This window comes from Anguilla anguilla, chromosome 6, assembly GCF_013347855.1.
Source record: "Anguilla anguilla isolate fAngAng1 chromosome 6, fAngAng1.pri, whole genome shotgun sequence".
NCBI lineage: Eukaryota > Metazoa > Chordata > Actinopteri > Anguilliformes > Anguillidae > Anguilla > Anguilla anguilla.
This window is the reverse complement of record NC_049206.1, coordinates 61,465,272-61,487,941: the sequence shown is the minus strand read 5'-3', so window position 1 is coordinate 61,487,941 and position 22,670 is coordinate 61,465,272. Positions and strand designations below refer to the sequence as shown.

At 44.8% G+C, this 22,670-nt stretch overlaps 2 protein-coding genes across 5 annotated transcripts in view; one reads left to right on the top strand and one right to left on the bottom strand.

Moving 5' to 3' along the window:
* si:dkey-12h9.6 (macoilin-1) overlaps nt 1-16,400 on the bottom strand; it is a 22,030-nt gene extending 5,630 nt beyond the window's left edge. Inside the window, exons 1-11 of one of the 3 annotated variants that reach the window (XM_035423729.1) lie at nt 16,254-16,400; nt 11,245-11,418; nt 9,295-9,436; nt 8,329-8,455; nt 6,864-6,987; nt 6,035-6,213; nt 4,985-5,438; nt 4,462-4,620; nt 3,868-4,047; nt 2,603-2,729; nt 1,482-1,656 (exon numbers count right to left, since the gene is read on the bottom strand). In XM_035423729.1, coding sequence (XP_035279620.1) covers nt 1,482-1,656; nt 2,603-2,729; nt 3,868-4,047; nt 4,462-4,620; nt 4,985-5,438; nt 6,035-6,213; nt 6,864-6,987; nt 8,329-8,455; nt 9,295-9,436; nt 11,245-11,321 — 1,744 coding nt within the window. In that variant the 5' untranslated portion in view covers nt 11,322-11,418; nt 16,254-16,400. Of the gene's footprint in view, nt 1-1,481; nt 1,657-2,602; nt 2,730-3,867; nt 4,048-4,461; nt 4,621-4,984; nt 5,439-6,034; nt 6,214-6,863; nt 6,988-8,328; nt 8,456-9,294; nt 9,437-11,244; nt 11,630-16,253 lie in introns of those variants that run through there. The other 2 variants (XM_035423730.1, XM_035423728.1) reach the window with 2 other exon arrangements.
* On the top strand, nt 12,192-22,670 carry LOC118230595 (serotriflin). 2 transcript variants are annotated; one of them, XM_035423732.1, is made up of 9 exons: nt 12,192-12,478; nt 18,325-18,436; nt 19,183-19,186; nt 19,278-19,372; nt 19,808-19,898; nt 20,321-20,460; nt 20,760-20,857; nt 21,700-21,782; nt 22,254-22,670. In XM_035423732.1, exons 2-9 carry the CDS (start codon nt 18,365-18,367, stop codon nt 22,379-22,381), a joined length of 711 nt encoding a protein of 236 aa, XP_035279623.1. In that variant the 5' UTR covers nt 12,192-12,478; nt 18,325-18,364; the 3' UTR covers nt 22,382-22,670. The 2 variants fall into 2 exon arrangements, with proteins under 2 accessions (XP_035279623.1, XP_035279622.1); XM_035423731.1 differs by lacking the exon at nt 12,192-12,478 and having other exon boundaries at nt 18,180-18,436.

Sequence of the window (22,670 nt, the reverse complement as noted above, 5' to 3'; positions counted from 1 at the left end):
ACGCTCTCACATTTAACAAACAGTCCTAAATCATGGGTTTTAGTACTAGAGGTGCTCACATCTTAAGATTCTGCAAAGACTGGGAATCATGCAGCTTCACACATTACACTTCATGATTTTTTACGAGCATGTCAGTGATTTTTACCGGACTTCCTGACTCTTTGCGAGCGTGTCAGTGATTTTTACCGGACTTCCTGACTCTTTGCGAGCGTGTCAGTGATTTTTACCGGACTTCCTGACTGTTTGCGAGCGTGTCAGTGATTTTTACCGGACTTCCTGACTCTTTACGAGCGTGTCAGTAATTTTTACCAGACTTCCTGACTCTTTACGAGCATGTCAGTGATTTTTACTGGACTTCCTGACTCTTTACGAGCATGTCAGTGATTTTTACCGGACTTCCTGACTCTTTACGAGCGTGTCAGTGATTTTTACCGGACTTCCTGACTCTTTACGAGCGTGTCAGTGATTTTTACCGGACTTCCTGACTCTTTACGAGCATGTCAGTGATTTTTACCGGACTTCCTGACTCTTTACGAGCATGTCAGTGATTTTTACCGGACTTCCTGACTCTTTGCGAGCATGTCAGTGATTTTTACCGGGCCCGTGGATTAGAATCTTCGGCTTGCCCAAGGTCCTCTGATCATTCTATTACCATCTGGACCAACGTGTTCATATTTATTGTGAATTACAACTATTTTGCATACATTTTTATAATACTTCCTATTTCTGAAAGCTTTTTCTACTTGTATATTTCATATATATTTATATATTTATGTATACATATATATATATATATATATATATATATATATATACACAAACATTTTCAGTTTTTCATATATTTCTCAAATAAACATATAAAAATCTTTTTTCTTCTTTATAACATAACACACGTGTTGTATTGTGTTTTTTGTTTCTATTTTCCCCAGTAGGAATCTAGAGGACCAGGCCTACACCTGGGAACAGCCAAAGAGACACGCCACCTCAGTAATTTTGGGGAGTAATAAAAGGAAAAGCTTTTCCCATGCAAATCGCCAGCCGATGTGCAATGATAAAAATATTACTGACGTTCTCCTGCAACACTAATCCTGTACGGATGAATTGCGGGTGAATAAAAACAGCAGGTGAATATAAATGTGCAGGGTAAATATAAACAGCGGGTGAATATAAATGTGCAGGGTACATATAAACAGCGGGTGAATATAAAGGTGCAGGGTAAATATAAACAGCGGGTGAATATAAATGTGCAGGGTAAATATAAACAGTGGGTGAATATAAAAGGCGGATAAATATAAATAGCGGGTGAATACAAAAGTTGGGTAAATATAAATAGCGGGTGAATATGAAAGTTGGGTAAATATAAACAGTGGGTGAATATAAATGTGCAGGGTAAATATAAATAGCGGGTGAATATAAAAGGCGAGTAATTATAAATAGCGGGTGAATATAAAAGGTGGGTAAATATAAACGGTGGGAGAAACCTTGCGCTATCTCCAGCTGGCGGCGGGTGTGGCCGAGCGCGGAGAACAGGTCCAGTTTGATGCGTGTCTCGGCGCTTAGATTATACTCCAGATGCTGAGTCTTATCCTGCAATGCAGAGAGGGCGGAGAGAAGCAGCTCCGCCTCCTGCCCCGTCCCCTTCTGTTTACACAGCACCTGGAGGGGGACACATACGTTACACCGCTCCCGCAACACACAGTGTCCTGTTCAAACAACACGCCACCTCCTGTTCATACAACACTGAGTCCTGGAGGGCTTTCACTGTTTCTCAGCACTTTAATTAGTTTACACAGGTAACTCACCTCACTTGGGTTCTTAGGTCTCAACTGTTTGCTGATTATGAGCACGCCAAAATAAACACAAAATGAGCACCCCTTCTAAGCCTCTGGCATAAACAGCTAGGCTTTCCAAAACAAAAATATGCCCCGAACACAAAACGGACAAGAACACAGGGTGGAGTAATGCTTCTTTCCGTGTTTACACAGTAAGTCAAAGGGATTCCTGAGCTTATGGACTGTTAGCTCTTGTATTTACAGTATTTTCCATAGGTCTACATCAGCTCAAAAATGTTTTTCAATGCATTTCCCATGTGTACACTAGAGGGCAACAAAGCCAAGCATATGTAGGGATTCACACTCTGCATAGTTTAATACCCAATTCATGACAAACATTCATACGCATTTAATGATAGCATGTCTTTTAACTGTATAAATCAACAAAATTCACCTGGAGAACAATATTGTATCTTCTTATGCCATACATGCTTTGAAAATATGAATTCCATGCACAACAACAGTTATGCACTGTATAAATAAAGGAGCTAAACAGGATATCACAATGATATTATAAAAAACATCAATTTGACATGAAAGAAGGTAAAGCCCACAAGCACCAGAAATGTGGGAGAACACTGTCACACGTCACATTCAAAAATCTGCATTTCACCTCCAGAAACAGCTCACACAAATGACAAAAATCACAAAACTGTCAAAATGGAGACAACCAAATACCACTTTAACAGAAACAAGACACAGAACTTTGAACTCACAGACTTTCTGTGCCAAATGCATACTTAAAATATAAATTATTGTTACTTTTTTACCTCCACTTCCTTTTCTAGTGCTACAGTTTGACCCTCTTTCCTCTGATACTCCTGCTGCAGATGTGAGAATTCTGTCTCTAGTTCTTTAGCTTTTCTCTTTAATGCCTGCATCTCTGAATGATCCTGCCTATTGGAGAGAACACAAGCCTTTCAGCTCACAGAGAAAGCATCGAATTCAGCCAGAAGAGTTTTCATGCAGGCCACACAGAAAGAAACATACAGCATTATAAACCCAAGTATCTGGCTACGTTAGGACACAAATACAAACCACTATTTTTTTAAAAACATGAGAAAAAAATCAAGCATGACAAATGTGATATCAATTTTTAAAAAGACTTAAAAAAAATAAACATTGGTACACATTAAAACAGTCTTGTGAGTCCTGTGTGCCGAAGAGTGCATACTGAGAGCAGAAGAGTGCATACTGAGAGCTTAAGAGTTCATACTGAGAGCTGACAAGTGCATACTGAGAGCTGACAAGTGCATACTGAGAGCTGAAGAGTGCATACTGTGTGCCGAAGAGTGCATACTGTGAGCTGAAGAGTGCATACTGTGAGCTGAAGAGTGCATACTGTGAGCTGGAGAGTGCATACTGTGAGCTGAAGAGTGCATACTGTGAGCTGAAGAGTGTGCGGGCGGCAGGGTGAGGCCGTACCTGTGTGCGGGCGGCAGGGTGAGGCCGTACCTGTGTGCGGCTGCTGAGGCCGTGCGGGCGGCAGGGTGAGGCCGTACCTGTGTGCAGGCGGCAGGGTGAGGCCGTACCTGTGTGCGGGCGGCAGGGTGAGGCCGTACCTGTGTGCGGGCGGCAGGGTGAGGCCGTACCTGTGTGCGGGGGCAGGGTGAGGCTGTACCTGTGTGCGGGGGCAGGGTGAGGCCGTACCTGTGTGCGGGCGGCAGGGTGAGGACGTACCTGTGTGCGGGCGGCAGGGTGAGGTCGTACCTGTGTGCGGGCGGCAGGGTGAGGCCGTACCTGTGTGCGGGGGCAGGGTGAGGCTGTACCTGTGTGCGGGGGCAGGGTGAGGCCGTACCTGTGTGCGGGCGGCAGGGTGAGGACGTACCTGTGTGCGGGCGGCAGGGTGAGGTCGTACCTGTGTGCGGGCGGCAGGGTGAGGCCGTACCTGTGTGCGGGCGGCAGGGTGAGGCCGTACCTGTGTGCGGGGGCAGGGTGAGGCCGTACCTGTGTGCGGGGGCAGGGTGAGGCCGTACCTGTGTGCGGGGGCAGGGTGAGGCCGTACCTGTGTGCGGGCGGCAGGGTGAGGCCGTACCTGTGTGCGGGCAGCATGGTGGTATGTGGCAGGGCAGACGGCTCGTCCAGCTTGCGGGACTGGATTTCCGTGAGCTGTTTTTCAGCAGCTGAGCGCGCCTCCACCTCCACCCTCACCTTCTTCTCCAGCACAGCACTCGCCTGTTTGTCCTTCTGTTTGCTCTTCACCAGACACAGAATCCTGAGGGAGATTCACAAACGTTCTTACGGCCAACAACCCACCAGCAACCCCGTCTGTACAACTATACAACCAACAACCCACCAGCAACCCCGTCTGTACAACTATACAACCAACAACCCACCAGCAACCCCGTCTGTACAACTATACAACCAACAACCCACCAGCAATCCCGTCTGTACAACTATACAACCAACAACCCACCAGCAAGTGTCTGATCAGCTGCTTAAATTCAATTTAAATTAATTTAATTAAGTGCTGAAAAACAATAAAACCCAGCAGAGGAACCTGGGCTGGGGACCCCAGCAGACCCTGCAGCTCTTCGGACTCCAGCACCTAAACTTCCAGAAGAGCAGCGGTGGTAATACACATGCCTGGCCTGTAGAGGGAGACAGAGCAGGCAGAGGGGAAACGTACTTGCTCTGCAGCAGCTGGTTGGCCTGGCGCAGCAGGGACAGTTCCGGTCGAAGGCTCCGCTCGCTGTTGGTGAGGTTGCAGACGTGGCTGCGCAGCTCCTGCTCCGTCTGCCTGCTGGCCTGCAGTTCTGCCTTCAGCCTGCGCAGATCCTGCTGTAACCTGCAGCCAGACACACAGAGTGAGCGTACATACACACAGACACACACACACACACACACACACACAGACATACACACACACTATACACACACACACACAGACATACACATAAACATGCTGCACACACACACAGACACACACATAAACACACTATATACACACACACACTATACACACACACAGACACACACACACAGACATACACATAAACACGCTATACAAACACACACACACACACAGACATACACATAAACACGCTATACACGCACACACACAAACAGACACACACACAGACACACACACTACACGCACACACTATACACGCTCAAACTATACACACACATACAGGAGCAGAGATGCTCACTTGGTGATCTGGTCAGAGTGAAAGCTCTGAGCGGCTGTGGAGCTCCTGTCCAGTGTTTCTCTGTTGGGGCTGGTGGTTTTGGCTCCGCCCTTCTGCTTCCTGTCGGGCCTGGTGGAAGGCAAGCTGCTGATGCCATTGGGCGGCCGGCGCACGCGGGGGGAGGGCAGCTTGGAGGTTTTGGGGGGTTTGGCGCCCTGCTCCTCAAGGGCCACGCCCTCCAGGGCACAGGGGACGTCGGCCAGCCCTGCCCCACCCCCCCGCAGGTTCTCCCTGGGCTCAGACTCCACCCCCAGGGGGCCAGCCCCGCCCACCCTCCCCTCCTCCAGTTCCCCGTCTGTCCTCCTCTGAGACCCTCCGATCTGGAGACAGTCCAGGACACCCCCCTCATCGGACGGCAGGGTCCCGCCCTGGCACTGATACTGTCCCAAATCGGCCTTCACCCTCCACTTGGAACCTGAGCACAGAGCAGAAGCGTTAGGGCGGGGTACACAAAGCGCCCGTCCACTACGGGGGGCAGATCTGCTCAATTAAAGTGGCTATCTTTAATTTCCTGGTTTTGGTGGTTTTGACTGGTGGTCCAGAAAGTTCATATGAAACAATTACAGATTGACACTTGAAAGAGTAGGGGGCATAAAGGTCGTCAAGTGTTCTCTTATCTTAAAGAGTAGGGGGTGTACAGGTGGGTGAGTGTTCTCTTACCTTAAAGAGTAGGGGGCGTACAGGTGGGTGAGTGTTCTCTTACCTTAAAGAGTAGGGGGCGTACAGGTGGGTGAGTGTTCTCTTACCTTAAAGAGTAGGGGGCGTACAGGTGGGTGAGTGTTCTCTTACCTTAAAGAGTAGGGGGCGTACAGGTGGGTGAGTGTTCTCTTACCTTAAAGAGTAGGGGGCGTACAGGTGGGTGAGTGTTCTCTTACCTTAAAGAGTAGGGGGCGTACAGTGCTGTCTTACCTTAAAGAGTAGGGGGTGTACAGTGTTGTCTTACCTTAAAGAGTAGGGGGTGTACAGTGTTGTCTTACCTTAAAGAGTAGGGGGTGTACAGTGCTGTCTTACCTTCCTTGCCCTCTGTCACACACTTGGGGTAGAGCTGCAGGGTGGTCGGCAGAGACTGCTGCAGCAGCCGCATGTGAAAGTCGTTCTCGCTGCGGACGACTCGCTGCGTGCGCAGCTTCACCACACTGCTGAGGTAACACGTCGCATCGAAGCCCAGGTACACCACCGGGTAGCCAATGCTAACAGAGACGCACAAACCAGGTTAGTTTATACACCACCGGGTAGCCAATGCTAACAGAGACGCACAAACCAGGTTAGTTTATACACCACCGGGTAGCCAATGCTAACAGAGACGCACAAACCAGGTTAGTTTATACACCACCGGGTAGCCAATGCTAACAGAGACGCACAAACCAGGTTAGTTTATACACCACCGGGTAGCCAATGCTAACAGAGACTCACAAACCAGGTTAGTTTATACACCACCGGGTAGCCAATGCTAACAGAGACGCACAAACCAGGTTAGTTTATACACCACCGGGTAGCCAATGCTAACAGAGACACATAAACCAGGTTAGTTTTAACACCACTCTGGGTAGCCAATGTGTGGACCTCTATGTGTGTGTGTGTGTGAGTACCGGCGTGTGAGTGACTGAGTGTGTGTGTGCGCGTGCGTGTGTGTGTGTGTGTGTGAGTGACTGAGTGCACGTGAGTGTGCGTGCGTGTGTGTGAGTGACTGAGTGTGTATGTGTGCATGTGCGTGTGTGTGCGTGAGTGTGTGTGAGTGACTGAGTGCATGTGAGTGTGCGTGTGTGAGTGACTGAGTGTGCGTGTGTGTGTGTGTGTGTGTGTGTGTGTGAGCGCTACAGTAACACACAGTCATACGCACCAGTGAGCAGCAAACAGGTGTGATAGGTTGGCGTGAGAGTTCCTCAGGTCTTTGAACCTGAGCAGAGCCTCAGTGTACACCAGCAGGATCCAGAGCGACACCGTGGACATGCAGAGCCCTTTCTCTGCAAAGACCAAAACATTCACTGAGCCGCTTCTCAAAGTAGCCACAGCACTGAGCCTCTAAACCAATCACATCACTGAGCCTCTAAACCAATCACAGCACTGAGTCTCTAATCCAATCACAGCACTGAGTCTCTAATCCAATTACAGCACTAAGCCTCTAAACCAATCACATCACTGAGTCTCAAATCCAATCACAGCACTAAGTCTCTAATCCAATCACAGCACTAAGCCTCTAAACCAATCACAGCACTGAGTCTCTAAACCAATCACAGCACTGAGCCTCTATTCAAACCAGTCACAGCACTGAGGCTCTAATCCAATCACAGCACTAAGCCACTAAACCAATCACAGCACTGAGTCTCTAATCCAATCACAGCACTGAGCTGCTTCTCAAACCAATCACAGCACTGAGCCGTTATTCAAACCAATCACAGCATTGAGCCTCTGAACCAATCACAGCACTGAGCCTCTAAACCAGTCACAGCACTGAGCCTCTAAACCAAGCACAGCACTGACCTTCTAAACCAGTCACAGCACTGACCCTCAAAACCAATCACAGCATTGAGCCTGTAAACCAATCACAGCACTGACCCTCAAAACCAATCACAGCACTGAGCCTCTAAACCAATCACAGCACTGAGCCGCTTCTAAACCAATCACAGCACTGAGCCGCTTCTCAAACCAGTCACAGCACTGAGCCTCTAAACCAATCACAGCACTGAGCCGCTTCTAAACCAATCACAGCACTGAGCCGCTTCTCAAACCAGTCACAGCACTGAGCCTCTAAACCAATCACAGCACTGAGCTTCTAAACCAATCACAGCACTGAGCCGCTTCTCAAACCAATCACAGCACTGAGCCTCTAAACCAATCACAGCACGGAGCCTCTAAACCAATCACATCACTGAGCTTCTAAACCAGTCACAGCACTGAGCCTCAAAACCAATCACAGCACTGACCTTCTAAACTAAACACAGCACTGAGCCTCTAAACCAATCACAGCACTGATCCTCTAAACCAATCGAAGCACTGAGCCTCTAAACCAGTCACAGCACTGATCATCTAAACCAATTACAGCACTGACCCTCTAAACCAATCACAGCACTGATCATCTAAACCAATCACAACGCTAAGACACTTCTCAAAACAACAATCAATGAGTTAAGCATTTAAACTGCAGAATACTGACTGACGGCCTCCTGATAAATGCATTTATCAAACAGCAGCTAAGCTGCACACTGTCCTTAACCATTAACAACAAACACACTCTGCTGCCCGTCTCTGGCTCTGACGGGTGGTGAGACGCAGGCGGATGCCTGTGCGTGAGTACAGGTGTTTACCTGTGTGCCAGATGTAGTTGAACAGGACGTAGGTGCTTGCCGCGAGGAACAGCCAGTGCAGAGGTACAAAGATCAAACAGAAAACATCAAGAGTGAACGCGGCACACACAAACACCATGCAAATAACCTGGAACAGAGAGAAAGGCCAGGATCACTCATCTGTTTACTCATACAGGGGAACTTAGGGCAGATATAAGCTTAATTCATACAGGTGAACTTAGGACAGATACAGGCTCCAGTCCTGGAGGGCCGCATTGTCTGCAGGTTTAACTCCAGTCCTGGAGGGCCGCAGAATCTGCAGGTTTAACTCCAGACCTGGAGGGCCGCAGTGTCTGCAGGTTTAACTCCAGTCCTGGAGGGCTGCAGTGTCTGCAGGTTTAACTCCAGTCCTGGAGGGCTGCAGCATCTGCAGGTTTAACTCCAGTCCTGGAGGGCTGCAGCATCTGCAGGTTTAACTCCAGTCCTGGAGGGCCGCAGTGTCTACAGGTTTAACTCCAGTCCTGGAGGGCCGCAGTGTCTACAGGTTTAACTCCAGACCTGGAGGGCCGCAGTGTCTACAGATTTAACTCCAGTCCTGGAGGGCCGCAGTGTCTGCAGGTTTAACTCCAGTCCTGGAGGGCCGCAGTGTCTGCAGGTTTAGTGAATGAGCACCCAAGTTAGGCTTTGGAAACAAAGTGTGTGGATTTTAGTCAAACAAAGACCTAAGCTCTAACACTGCAAACCTGCAGGCAACAGCACCCCCTCCAGGTCTGGAGTTAAACCTGCAGACACAGCACCCCCTCCAGGACTGGAGTTAAAACTGCATTGAATCTCACTCCATTGCTCCATAGTAAACTTACAAGACTGAGACAAAGAGCATATGTATGAATTAACAGTACAAATCTGCAGTACAAATGGTTGACCTTTGCCAGGAAAGACACAACCCCACTGGTCAGGTGCTGATGGCAGAGGAGGGAGCATGCTTACCAGACCATGGCAATGGAAGGTACTGTACACGCTCCCAAAAAACAGCCAGCATGGCCACAGGTACTCAAATCTGAACTCCAGAATAAAGTCCGCCAAGAGCACCAGGATCCACACCATCACAAACTTCAGGAATGTATAAGCGCTGAAAAACACACAAAACAGATGTAAGAGCACAACTCTCTTCAAAAATGTAATAACCTGACATACTGTAACGGATCGTATATTCAATATTCAATAAACGAGTGCTTGTTTTGCAGGACAGACGTCAATATCAACAACATTTGTGTTTAACTGCAATATTTCAGAGCACAGTTCACCCAAAGATTCGCTGTTTTAATGCTGCAGGCATGATCTTAACTGACACCCCGGTAAGGGCTGCTTCCAGCGCAGTGGATTCCAGTTTTAATTATGTCACTAATGAATGATGAACTATGGCCAATACGTTTCTCAAATTACCCACGCGGTGATTACAATGGTCATATTTACGTTCTGGGGCAGGCCAACGTCACATAACACAAATGCGAGGCCTCAAGCCGCGCCGCACGCGACTTCATTGTTCTTGACAATAAATTCAAAATGCAACAAAGGCCACTACACATTCATCTAATCTGGGAGATCGACGAGCTTAGATTTGTAATTAAACTATCTAACTGTGTAAATGTAACTTGATATTTGCTAATACAGCTGTAAAATGTGCGTACCTAACGCTCATGCAAAAGCTGGCTTCAAAAATTCTGAATTAGAAACGTTTACGTCATACAGGCCGAAACTATCTATTGTCTCTGTCGACTACACTGTCAGAAAACACCCACGTTCAAAAGTATATTTTATTTGACTCAGTGTGACCCGTATCGATCGTTCACACGATTCCTTTGTTCGGTCTTCCCTTCGCGCTGTAGTTACTCACAAGACCGCACCATTAAGCCCACTGTGTTCCGGCCCAGTTTATGTTGGGTAACCATGACAACAATATATTTAGGGCTGATGGAATGTGGAAAGGAAAACACGGATCAGAATTCTACAGATTTCTCAGGCTTGCAAAAGCAAATATGAAACCAAAAACTGTCTGGTGTGTGATTCTGATTACACGACTGAAATCGATTGAGGGACACATTCCGACTGACACCTTGCGATACATCCGGATGACATGCAAGGGGTGTTCGGAAGACTGACCTTTCACTCGACGACCCGTGGGCCATATTCTGTTTAATGGCTAACTGATGAATAATCTATAGGTCATAAAGACACGGAGTAGCTTTACATCGCGGGTGTGCTGTTCACCTAAAAAACGACTACTATTAAGCTAATCGAATTTTCACTATTATACTTACTGATAATTATAGAGCGCATCTCCCGTACGGCGCCAGTGTAGTGCCGTGTTTGCACGCCGACTCTTTGTGTTAGAGTCTTCAGCACAGATCGATCTAAATGATGCGCATTCAGGTACGCTGTTCCTCCCTTTGTCTCGTCTCCAAGCGGAAACTGAATTGTCTTGCGGTCTAGACATGTTGTCACTTAAAGTACTTAATGGCTACCCCAACGACGCTGCCATAGAGTCAAACACCATCATCACTGGCTATCGTTAATAATAATAATAATAATAATAATAATAATAATAATAATAATAATAAAAACAATTAGTTATATTTCTGGGGATATTTTTGCTGAAAGATCATGCTAGCTCCAATGACTTCTCATGCTTGACATATCAGACATATTTATGAGAAGGATTAATGCAAGATTCACATTTGGCAAGTACCCTCCATGCAATAAAAATTCAAGTTGGCAGCTGTCAGCCTGTTCTGCCAGTGCAACGCCAACTCGAAAACTTCTCTTTTAAAATCAAACAAGAAATGGATCAATGTAACATTCTCCCTGCCAGGTGAGCCTGAGGTGACGCGCATCACACAAAGCTCGGCCACAACAAAAGCTCCGCCACCTATTCCTTACCTTTCAGAAATCCGCTCGGATATCCTCGCCTTTTTCATCTTCCGTGGCTTGCTAACGTCCGCATAACGTTTCTTCATTGTTTGGCTCGTGCTCTCGGAAAACCGTAAAACGTCGCCAGTGGAACGACGAAAAAAGTAATGCAAAAACGCTCGCGTGGTCTTTATCGTCAAAAAACTGTGAAAAAATAAAAAAATAAAAAAATAAAAAATCAAGCTGATATTTGCGTCGCTTTGTGTGTGAATGAAACTAGAACATTGTACTGTGCGCATGCTCGCCCAGGTCTCGCCAGTGTTTTGAAGAGCAGTGGCAGGACTGCGCTCGTGCACACGCACGCTCTCCGATAACGGTGCTGTGATTGCCCGTTTATGGTGGCGAAGTGGCATTGATGTAAATTCTGTTTTTATAATTGAGGATTTATTTATTTTCCATAACATTTCAATGCTATGACGGTTTAAATAAGAATTATAGTTGGCAATCCTATTTTATAATCGTAGCTTTTCCCCGTGAGTTAAGCCGTATAAATCCGTTGTTGGTGATGTACATCGAGTGAACATCTTATCCTGTGTGAAATTTCATAGGACAAATGTGCTGCTAAGCCAGGGTTTTGAAAATTGTGTTTAGACAGACAGACGCACTAACGCAAGCCCAAACAACACTCTGGCCAGCTGCTCTCAGTTTAGACAATCCTATTTTCAAAGAAAAGCCAGTGATGATTAGGGTATGGTGTACAGTCATGGTCCAGCATCAGTATTCTGACAGAGTGCTTGGAGCCGAAGGAAGACGTTGCGCTGGCGTCTTCCGGATCACCTGTCCAAGACATCAGTACAAACTAGGAGAGCAAACGTAGCGTTGTAATATTTTGTCCACTAGAGGGCAGTAATACTGTACCGTGACAAAGGTACTGTACTTCTTAAGAATATTTTTTTGGGGGGGTGGGGGGGGGAGAATTTTCCGCAACGAGTTCAGTGACCTGCTTGTGTTGACGATGTTGTGCCCTTTACTTGGGCGCGCCCACTCAAATAAATGCCTATAGACACCTGTACAAATAAGTTCACCTACACGCCCACTAAATAGCTGGTTATCCTATCAATTAGCGAGATGGCTACTGGTGTGATTCGAAGGGGCGAGTGTGTGACTCGTAGCGTTTTTAAGATCCTCTCCCAGAGACACACAACACCAGTCTTCTGCTGCTTCGGGATCCGGTCGGTTGAAGTCGCCTGTTCTGACGGTTAAGGTACGTTTTGTTCGACCTGCAGGGTTTGCACATCCTCTCTGTAATTTATCCCTCTAATATTGCCGTTAGACCGCAGCGGCAGCCGCTGGACTGGAAGCTGTGGGCTTTTTCTTTCTCTCCAGGAAAGCTCAAGTTCAAGGCATGAAGGTTAATGCATCTTTCAAGTTCTATTCTTCTTCAACTTTGCAATGATAAAGAAATAGATGATACTGCTGATTATTATTATTATTATTATTATTATTATTATTATTATTATTATTATTAATAATAATAATAATAATAATAATAATGGTAATAAACAGTAATAGATAATATTGACAGGACTGCAATTCACACCATTAATGATAAAGAAGGAGATTCCGGCACTTGGGAATTTGGATGAAAATAGTTAAATAAATTTTTAAAAAGGGCGACTAAAACTCCTAAGTGTGACAGAACTGAGAGAGAAGAAACCCCCTTATAGGTTTACGGTTTGTTTCTATATCAGTGTTACATGGTCTTGTCAGTACTTGCATTTCTGTATCCAGGCTTGTGTCAGGATTATTTGTATGTTTCTATAACAAGGTCTTATTGAGTCAGTATTATTTGAGACTGACAGACATTTCAGTCATTCACTAGAGCTGCACCTGCTCTGAAATTAAATTGGTTCTGCCACTTTAAGTGGAAAAACGTCAATGAAACATTTTTCCACAGATACAAACCATCAGGAAGGCTGCATAAGCAATGTTGGGGAAGGTCTGTGAACACTTTAAACACATGATGATGTAGCAGGTCAGTTTGGGTAAATGGTGTTTTTACGCTCACCAGAGAGAGAGAGAGCGCACACCCACACCAACACAAAATCAGATAAATGCCTCACAGGTTCCTCACGGGATCCTAATGGGTTCCTCATGGGATCCGGGTGAAAACAATAAACGAAAACAACAAAGACAGAAAGAAAGCAGAGCTGGCAGCCAAGCTTTTCACAACATCACATTAATCAACTTGACATAACCATTGTAAATAATCTGATGTATTTTTGTGTTTCATAATGGTGACCATAAAAACACCATTTACCCAAACTGTCCTGCATTCCCCCAATGAGTAAAACTTATAAAAAGAGAAAAATAAGTTAATCAGTATATCAGATGCATTAAAACTGAATTGGACCCACAATGTAATAAAAGGATTAATAGAATATATTTCATAGGGCCTTTAAAATACTGTTTAATGTTGTATTAAAAAATGTATTTTCAAGAGAAGCAGTAGAGAAATTATAGTTACCAGCAGTTTTATGCAGCCTTCCTGACGGTTTGTATCTGCAGAAAAATGTTTCATTGACGTTTTTCCACCTTAAAGTGGCAGAACCAATTTAATTTCAGAGCAGGTGCAGCTCTAGTGAATGACTGAAATGTCTGTCAGTCTCAAATAATACTGACTCAATAAGACCTTGTTATAAAAACATACAAATAATCCTGACACAAGCCTGGATACAGAAATGCAAGTACTGACAAGACCATGTAACACTGTATTGAAACAAACCTTACACGTATAAGAGGGTTTCTTCTCTCTCAGTTCTGTCACACTTAGGAGTTTTAGTCACCCTTTCTTACCTTTTCCTCCAAAGTCCCAAGTGCCTGAATGTATTAATGGTGTGAATTGCATGTCAATACCAGCTGACGTCACAGCCTAATATTATAATTTGTGCTCCAACAAAAACAAACTGAAAACCAGACTCGCACTCTGTGTGTGCTCCCGGTCTCGGCCCCGTCCCGTGGAGAGTGATACACCTGTAAGCACCGGAGGGGTGTACTGCGAAGCGAGGTTACGGTGTTAGGGAGCCAGTTTAAGTTTTAACGCTTTTGGGCTTTCTGTCGCCTGATGCTGACTCACTCTAAATGCGGCTGTATCGCCATGGTAACTCGCGCTGCACGGCTAACCTGGTCCGGGGCAGGTGATGTTCAGGCTCTCAGACTGAACCATATAAACGCACCGCCCTTTGACCAATCAACTTGGAAAAGGGCATCTCCATTCCTGCAAGATGTCGTAGAGCTCTGGGGTGTTTTAGCAGGGCGGGGATTATTTAGAGACCGAATTAATCCTGTGGCTTTCTCCGCAGACACACTATACGAAGGATATAGCTACTGCAGATTCTAAACGGAGGGAGTACAGTAGGCTGTAGCTTCTTGAACCCAGGCGTCCATATCTACTTCCCTTAACTATGGGACAATGGTTAAAGTCCTGCAATGAGTTCATGAATAAACTTTGGTGTGATTGTTTAAGGCAATATTTTAAAGGATCTATGTAATATGTAAGGTTTAGGAGCTCTAGAATGAGTGGTTGTCACATAAGAAATAAGCTGTAGGGCCATTAGTGGGAGTGTGGATGTATTCGTTAGTAGGCGAGTGCTAAGGTAAATAAGGTATATTAACTAACAAACATACACATTTTGTTTGCCCCAGGCTTTGCTGGCGGCAACGGTGTTACTTATTGACATTAAGATCGTTTATGTTCTGCGTATCCATCCATTACATCCGTCCGCATCAGTCTTTTCCATCAGTCTCAGGTGATAAAAGCACTGCTCGAGAGCGGTCCGTGCTGTACTGCTATAGGCTCTTTTTCACAGACACCACAGGCACAGAGCTTGCTGAACAAAGCCTGTGTTCACTTAGCAAGTTGACAACCATCTTCGCGATACCAGTTAAGCGCGATTGCGGTTGTTTGGTTTTGTGAAGCCAGATAGCGCAAAGAAACCCTGGGTATGTTAAGCTTCGTTGGCAGTGCACCCCCCTGGGCTGATTGGTAACTCAAACCAGGCGCCTCTGTTCTTCCCGCTGGTAGGCGTGGCTGTGACAAATCCGGTTCTCTGCCGGACTGAATGCTGCACAGTGTTGTAAGATATATTTATATTTATATATTTCTTTCTTTAAATATGTTCAATATACTGTTATTAAATGTAAGATCTGAATGTTTATTTTTGTTAATGTTCTTGTATTTGTTGTTCTGTGAATAGTCAGAGAAAAATTAAGTACTATCACTGTTTTAGGATTATTTGACTGTGAATAGATTTACACTGTGTGGGACGCTTTGCCCTGTAGCACAATAGCACATGCATGCTGAGCTACTGCCTCTACTGAGTGAGGGCAGCTCAATGATGCCGTCGGCTCAAAAGTCCTCCCCTCCCTGTTCATCCAGAAAGCCATTCGCTCCGAGTCAAATTAGCTTGTGCACACTTTCCCGCGAGGATCACAGCAGCGCTGCAGGTCATGCCAGAGGCACATCTGCACACTGCAGTGTTTGTACTCATGCTAATCTGCACACCGCAGTGTTTGTACTCATGCTAATCTGCACACTGCAGTGTTTGTACTCATGCTAATCTGCACACTGCAGTGTTTGTACTCATGCTAATCTGCATGCCATGCACTCCTCTGACCCAGCAGTTAATCACTGCCTCCTCTAGGGGGCGTGAGTCTCTGCTCTTAATCTCCAGGGCCATATGCTCTCTAATGCTGAAACCTACACTACAGTGGAGATTCAGTAAAATGTAAGATTCCAGTGTTTAATGATTGACTGCTATGTTGTAAATATTGGGCGATATATCTGCAGTACTTAGTAATAGTGTTGGACATGCAAATGCAGTTTTCCGAGTGTGCTTGTTGGAGAACTCCGTATCTGGGCTACTGTTGACTTCGGCCTCATGTAATGGCCGCTCTGTTTTCTTATGCTCAAGTACGTCAAACGTGTGAAGTGCTCGGGGCCCTGGCTTCTGTTTGATGACGGGACGATATTCCCTCACCTTTGAGGCCTAAGGTGTCATCTGGAATCCATCTGTCCACAGGGAAAGTAGACCTTGTGTGCTTTCCATATCCTTGTTTCGGTGTTTGCTGTGCACACGGCGACATTCCCTCCTCCACCACAGCATTCCCGCAGTATTCCCGCAGTATTCCCGCAGCATTCCCGCCAGATTCCCACCGGATTCCCACCGGCACGCAGGCAGAGCATTGCTTTGCCGTGGCCATTTGGTTCTCCTGGGCAATGACCTGTCTGTGGAATAATGGCACAGTGTTAATTGGAATAATGGCACAGTGTTAATTGGAATAATGACACAGTGTTAATTGGAATAATGATATTGTGTTGATTGTAATAATGCAGGTGTTGATTCAGTGTCTTGCATCTCTAATAATTCACTTTTTATAAATCCATGTTTCATCTGGTGCTTTAACTTGGTTTTAGGAAGATGAAATATGTCAACTGTCACGCTCTGTTGTTCCACCCATTAAGCAGTAGGTGGCGTAGGTGAGTTAAGACTAATTAATATGGTCCACCATCAGGACACCACAGTAAACATTACAAATATGAAATGGTTGTAGCGCAAGTGGTCAGAAATTACAATTGCCGGTAGTATTTGGGTTTTAAATATTTACAAAGCATTTTTAATGCAAACAGGTTATGATTAATTTAGTTATAGTGCAGCTGATCTGATACTGTGAGGACATCATTAGCAGCTGATTTGATACTGTGAGGACATCATTCGCTGCTGATTTGATACTGTGAGGACATCATTAGCAGCTGATTTGATACTGTGAGGACATCATTAGCAGCTGATTTGATACTGTGAGGACATCATTAGCAGCTGATTTGATACTGTGAGGACATCATTAGCAGCTGATTTGATACTGTGAGGACATTGCTTCCCTCACACAGATGGGACCCTAATGAGGGTTCTGGTTGGGGTTGAGCCTATACCATATATGATTATACATGATATACAGTGTATGTATACGTATATATATATATATATATATATGTGTGTGTGTGTGTGTGTGTGTGTGTGTAATATCTGCACAGTTATCGAATAACAAACGAAAGTATAAACTTTTTTTCAGTTACAATAACACAAAAAGATGAGTTTTACTTAAACATAATCTTGGATATGACTTTCTTCAAAATAGGCTCCTTTGGCTTTAATTAAAATTAAACGAATTATTGGAAGTCTATGCAATGGGGGGGGGGGGGGGTAGTTAAATTGACTGAAATTGTGTCTACCTTCAGTTTTTTTTAAACCACAGGTAGCCCAATGCCATTGGCTTGTAGTGAAATAGGCACAAGAACTGCAGGAAATATGGACTTAGATGTGCAGGGTCAATTAAACATACTGTGGCAAGAAGGTTATTCCCTGTGAGAAATTGCAAGGAAGCTTAAGATTTCCAGGTGCAGTGTTCAGTAAGAAGGGTGAAATTGAAAATGCTTGTATTTGGCTTTTTATTGAGTAAATGTGCATATATTAACTGAAATATTTTCAACCAAAAGTTTTTTTTTAAATTGCAGGTGGACTGTACTGTATGTATAATGATATATGTATACAGTAGTGTGTGTGTGTGTGTGTTCTGCATTCTAAAAAAAAAAGTACAGAGAAGGGCAACATAACTGGTCCCCCATATGATTTCCGGTGCAATCACATTCTTGCTGTTTGCATCTAGTTCTGAGGACCTGATGATATTTTATAGCTCACTGTCATCACAGTGTGTTTCTGATTTCCTCAAACTTCCTGTGGTTTGAAGTGTGCTGGAAACTCTGACTGGTACAGTTGTGTTCAGAGATAGTCAACACTCACCTTGGCTTAGTGAATGCTACTTTTTATCAAGGCATATCACTGACAAGCATATCTTATATATATTCATCAAAGAATGAATTAGCTTCCATAACATTTGCAAGAATATCTGAGTTGAACGAGTCTGTAAGGTAATGCAATGGATAAAAAGATAGAAAAACCTCAGTTTTCTCTGTGAAATGACACTGCGCTGATATTCTGAGATGAGTGTGCTGATTTTTAATCCAATGCTGAACTTGTCTTCATTGTTTTACAGTTTTGTAGTTTGTGTGAAAGTTCCCCAGAGCTGTAAGCACATGATGTTGGGCTTTGCGTTCACACTGGTCCTGCTGGTGGCCCTGCTGGGCTCGCCTGGCCTGGGACAGCTGGTGAGAGAGACAGGCCGCCATTTAACATTTCTGCTTTAAAAATCCAACACTGACCCTAAATCTGCCGCTTAATCACGTAGCCATTGGTTTTATGCATGCTTGTTTAGTTTGAGTGGGGAACCATAATTAAGCCGAACTAACTCAGCTGTGGAGCCTCGTCCTGTCATACTGAGCATGTGTATGAAGCTGATTAAAAGGAGGCCCTGATTTCACTGCCCTTTGTGTTTGCATTTGGTTGTTCTTGAAGGGCAACTCAAAGAGTTTGTCTCAATAAATCCATTTACATATTCCATCAGCATTTGGACTTGGTTTTTATGTTCAGTTACACTGTTTGGCAGACTTTCACTGAACTGCAACTTAAAGACTTTCTTACAAACAATTTATTGAGCCAAGCTCTTTGAGCCTCCATCCCTGAATCAAATCAAGTGTGATGTGACTGGGGCACGAATAATTGGAGTCTAAAACTTTTCTCCAAAATTTCAGCAAACATACTAATAAACATATTGTAAAGAAGTCTGTGGTTCTAATTGATGTGTTCTATTATCCCCATTAAGGCTTCGTTAATTAATTCAATATAATGTGAAATGTGATAAATAACACTGCTCTTTTTTTAAGTATGCTTGTTTCATGTGTGATATTTAGCCCATTTTGTCATTTCTTCCATTCTTTTCTCATCCCATTTTCTTCTCGTTTTCCCCCTCATCTGGTTCATCTGTCACGTGGGAATTGTCGCGCTGCCCTCACAGTCAGGTGAGTACAGCGTGTTGTCATGACAACCGCAGAAGCGTTTCCCGATCCCGCGCCTCTGGTGTCTGACTCGGGTTTTGCTGTCTCCCTGCAGAAATCAACACAACCAACTCCAACGTGCAGCAGCAGATCGTGGACATGCACAATGAAATCCGGAGAGAAATCTCTGCAAGTAACATGCTGAGGATGGTAACATGCCCCACTCAGCTCCCCTGCTGCGTGCGCGTGTGTCTGTGTGTGTGTGTGTGTCTGTGTGTGTGTGCGTGCATGTGTACATACGTGCGTTTGTGCGTCTGTGTGTGTGTATGTGCACAGAACCAGGTTAGGTAAAGCACTGGCTATAAGTGTACAAGTTAACACAGTACCACAGAAGGGATCAAACCTGCAACCTCTGTTACAAGCATAGTTCTCCAACCATTATACTACACACAGCACCTACACCACTATCTCTCTATACTCTATGATATGTGGCACGTGATATGTGGTGTGTGATATATATATATATTTAAGTAAAAGGTAAAAGTCTCATTGAGATTAAAATCTTTGTGATATGTGGCCTGTGATATGTGGCGTGTGTTTTGCCTGTATTTGGGTAGAGTGCCCACACTGCCACCTGTCTTTCAGAATTGGAGCAGTGAGATTTCAGCTAATGCGCAGAAATGGGCCGACACCTGTGCCATGGGACACAGCACTCAGTCCAAGAGAACCGTCGGCAGTAAGACCCTTACTCCACCTCTACACCACCTGTACTCCACCTCTACAGCACCTTTACACCACCTGCACTCCACCTCTACAGCACCTCTACACCACCTGTACTCCACCTGTACCTCACCTCTACTCCACCTGTACTCCAACTCTACACCACCTCTACACCACCTGTACTCCCTCTACTCCACCTGTACTCCACCTGTACTTCCTCTACTCCACCTGCACCTCACCTCTACACCACCTGCACTCTGCCTGTACTCCAACTCTACACCACCTCTACTTCACCTGTACTCCACCTCTACTTCACTTCTACACCACATCTACTCCACCTCTACACCACCTCTACTCCACGACTGCTCCTGGAGCTCAAACAGACAGCATCACAGAGAACTTAGGAGGAGCTGTTGGTGATTTTACTGATGCTTGCAGATATAATATGCGGAGAGAACATCTACATGTCCAGTCATCCTGATCCCTGGAGCAGTGCTATCAATGCTTGGAACAGCGAGAAGGAGTTTTACACATACTCACAGTCCGTCAACTGGAACGCTGTGGGCCACTTTACACAGGTCATTCCTCTAATGTTTCACTGTGTATTCATTCTCATTGTGTGTGCGTGTGTGTGTGTGCAAGTGAGTCTGTGTGCGAGTCTGTGTGTGTGTGTATGCAAGTGATTTTGTGTGCGAGTGTGTGCGTGTGTGTGTCTGTGTGTATGCAAGTGATTATGTGTGCGTGTGTGTGTCTGTGTGTGTCTGTCTGTGTGTTTGTGTGTGTGTGCATGTATGTGAGTGTGAGTGTGCATGTGTGTGTGTCTCTGTGTTGCGTGTCCTCATGATGCTGCTATGTAACCGTGTTCTCCTGTTCTCAGATGATCTGGCGCAGAACCAATGAGGTTGGCTGTGGGGTGGCACACTGCCCTAGCAACTCCTCGGCACAGTACTTCTACGTCTGCCACTACTCTCCTCCGTACGTCCCCCCATACTGATTCTGTGCCCCCCCAAATTGATTCCGTGTCCCATTTAATCACTTGTGCGTTTTAATCATGACAAGCATCCATTTCCTATCATTATCAAAACATTATCCAAAATTATCCGAGCATGGTCTTATTTTGTCAAAGGAAAGAAAAGCTTTGTCACATTTTCCAGCATTGTTGATATTGTCAAAAACTTTTTCTAAAAATCAGTTAAATGAATGTTGAGGAACTTACTGTGTTTTTGTATTATGATGTTGTGCATATTGTCAGTGTTTTGAAGAAACCTTAAATTTTTTAAAGCAGGTTTTGCAATGAAAAAAACCCTTTGCAATGAAACCATATCACTTTTCCACTCACGTTTTCCTGCTCTGGAGGAACACATTCAATTCAGTTTTATTTGTATAGCGCATTTTACAGAGAACAGCCACAAAGACACTTTACAGAGCAGCAAGGCAAGAGACTGAGCAAGCACCAGGCCTTAACCCCCAAATATGAAGTACATAAGGTTAAAAAAAAACTCCCAGTGGGGAGAAATCACGAGAGAAACCCAGCTAAAGTGGGGGAGCCCATCCTCCACTGGCCAGCCTGGTATAAAGTAGCAGTAGAATGGAATGTAGCAGAAATGCTACAAGGGATCTGTCACAGCAAATAGAATGGGCTAAGCAGGTAAAAGCTCAGGAATAATAGAAGACCAAATGGTATAGTTCAGAATAGTGCAGTTTAGAAGAGCCAGGTTATGGATCTGCAGAAACATATTTGTGTGTCACCAAAAATATGTTACTTTTTTACTGGGCTGGCAGTTGATCACTGTCCTGTTCTTTTTGGCGTGTTACAGAGGAAACTTCAGAGGCCAGTACCCCTACAAGAGGGGGCCCCATTGTGCCGATTGCCCAGATTCCTGCGAAGACGACCTATGCAGTGAGTCACGGCCGGTCCGCCCACACTCATCAGGGAAAATAGAGTCCATAATTTAAAGACATAAGGGATCAGGTCAACCAACTCATTATGTAAAGCTGCCAGTTCATTTAACCATCATTTTGATGTGGAACTTACTCAGTAACAGTCTATTGTTTCATATTTTTACACTGAAATGCTTTGTCTCCGCGGATCTCACTGGTTTGATTTTACCACTTTTCTGAACAGAAACCAATAGAAAAGCAGAATTTTTGCACAATTATATTTTTTTCCAACTGTTAATTTGATTTGGGTCTTATGTTTTAGCTTCTTCTGAACCTTGTTTTTTCATTATTTACATTACAAAATTCCACCCCACCTTCACCATTAAACCCTGTACTGATATAATTGGCATCAAATCCAAATCATTTTTACCTCTTAATAATGACATTTGCCAGAGTTTTATTAATAAATTCATTTCTTTCTCTTTTGCAGACAATCCTTGTCCTCATTTTGACCACTACGCCAACTGTCGTTCTGTGGTGAATAACATAGGATGTCGTCTCTCGCTCATCCGAGCATTCTGTCCCGCCTCCTGCCTGTGCAAAGGCGAAATTGATTAATTGGCTGATCAGTGAGGTCACCTGTCAATTAAGCTCACCCCGCCCACAATTACAGGGCAAAGCTGTAGAAGTTGTTCTGCGATGCTCAGTCTCTCTCTCTCTCTGATTAAAGCTGATTAAATGTTTCTTCCCCGTCCGTTTGCTTCCGATTCTTTTCCACACCCCTCCTTTGAGTTTAAAAGTCATCAGGATTTTGATGGATATAAGGCTGTGCCTATCAGTATTGTAAAAAGATGCCATGCACCTATCCAAATCAGCTACTTACAATTAAAGTCTAAAGCAAATAGGA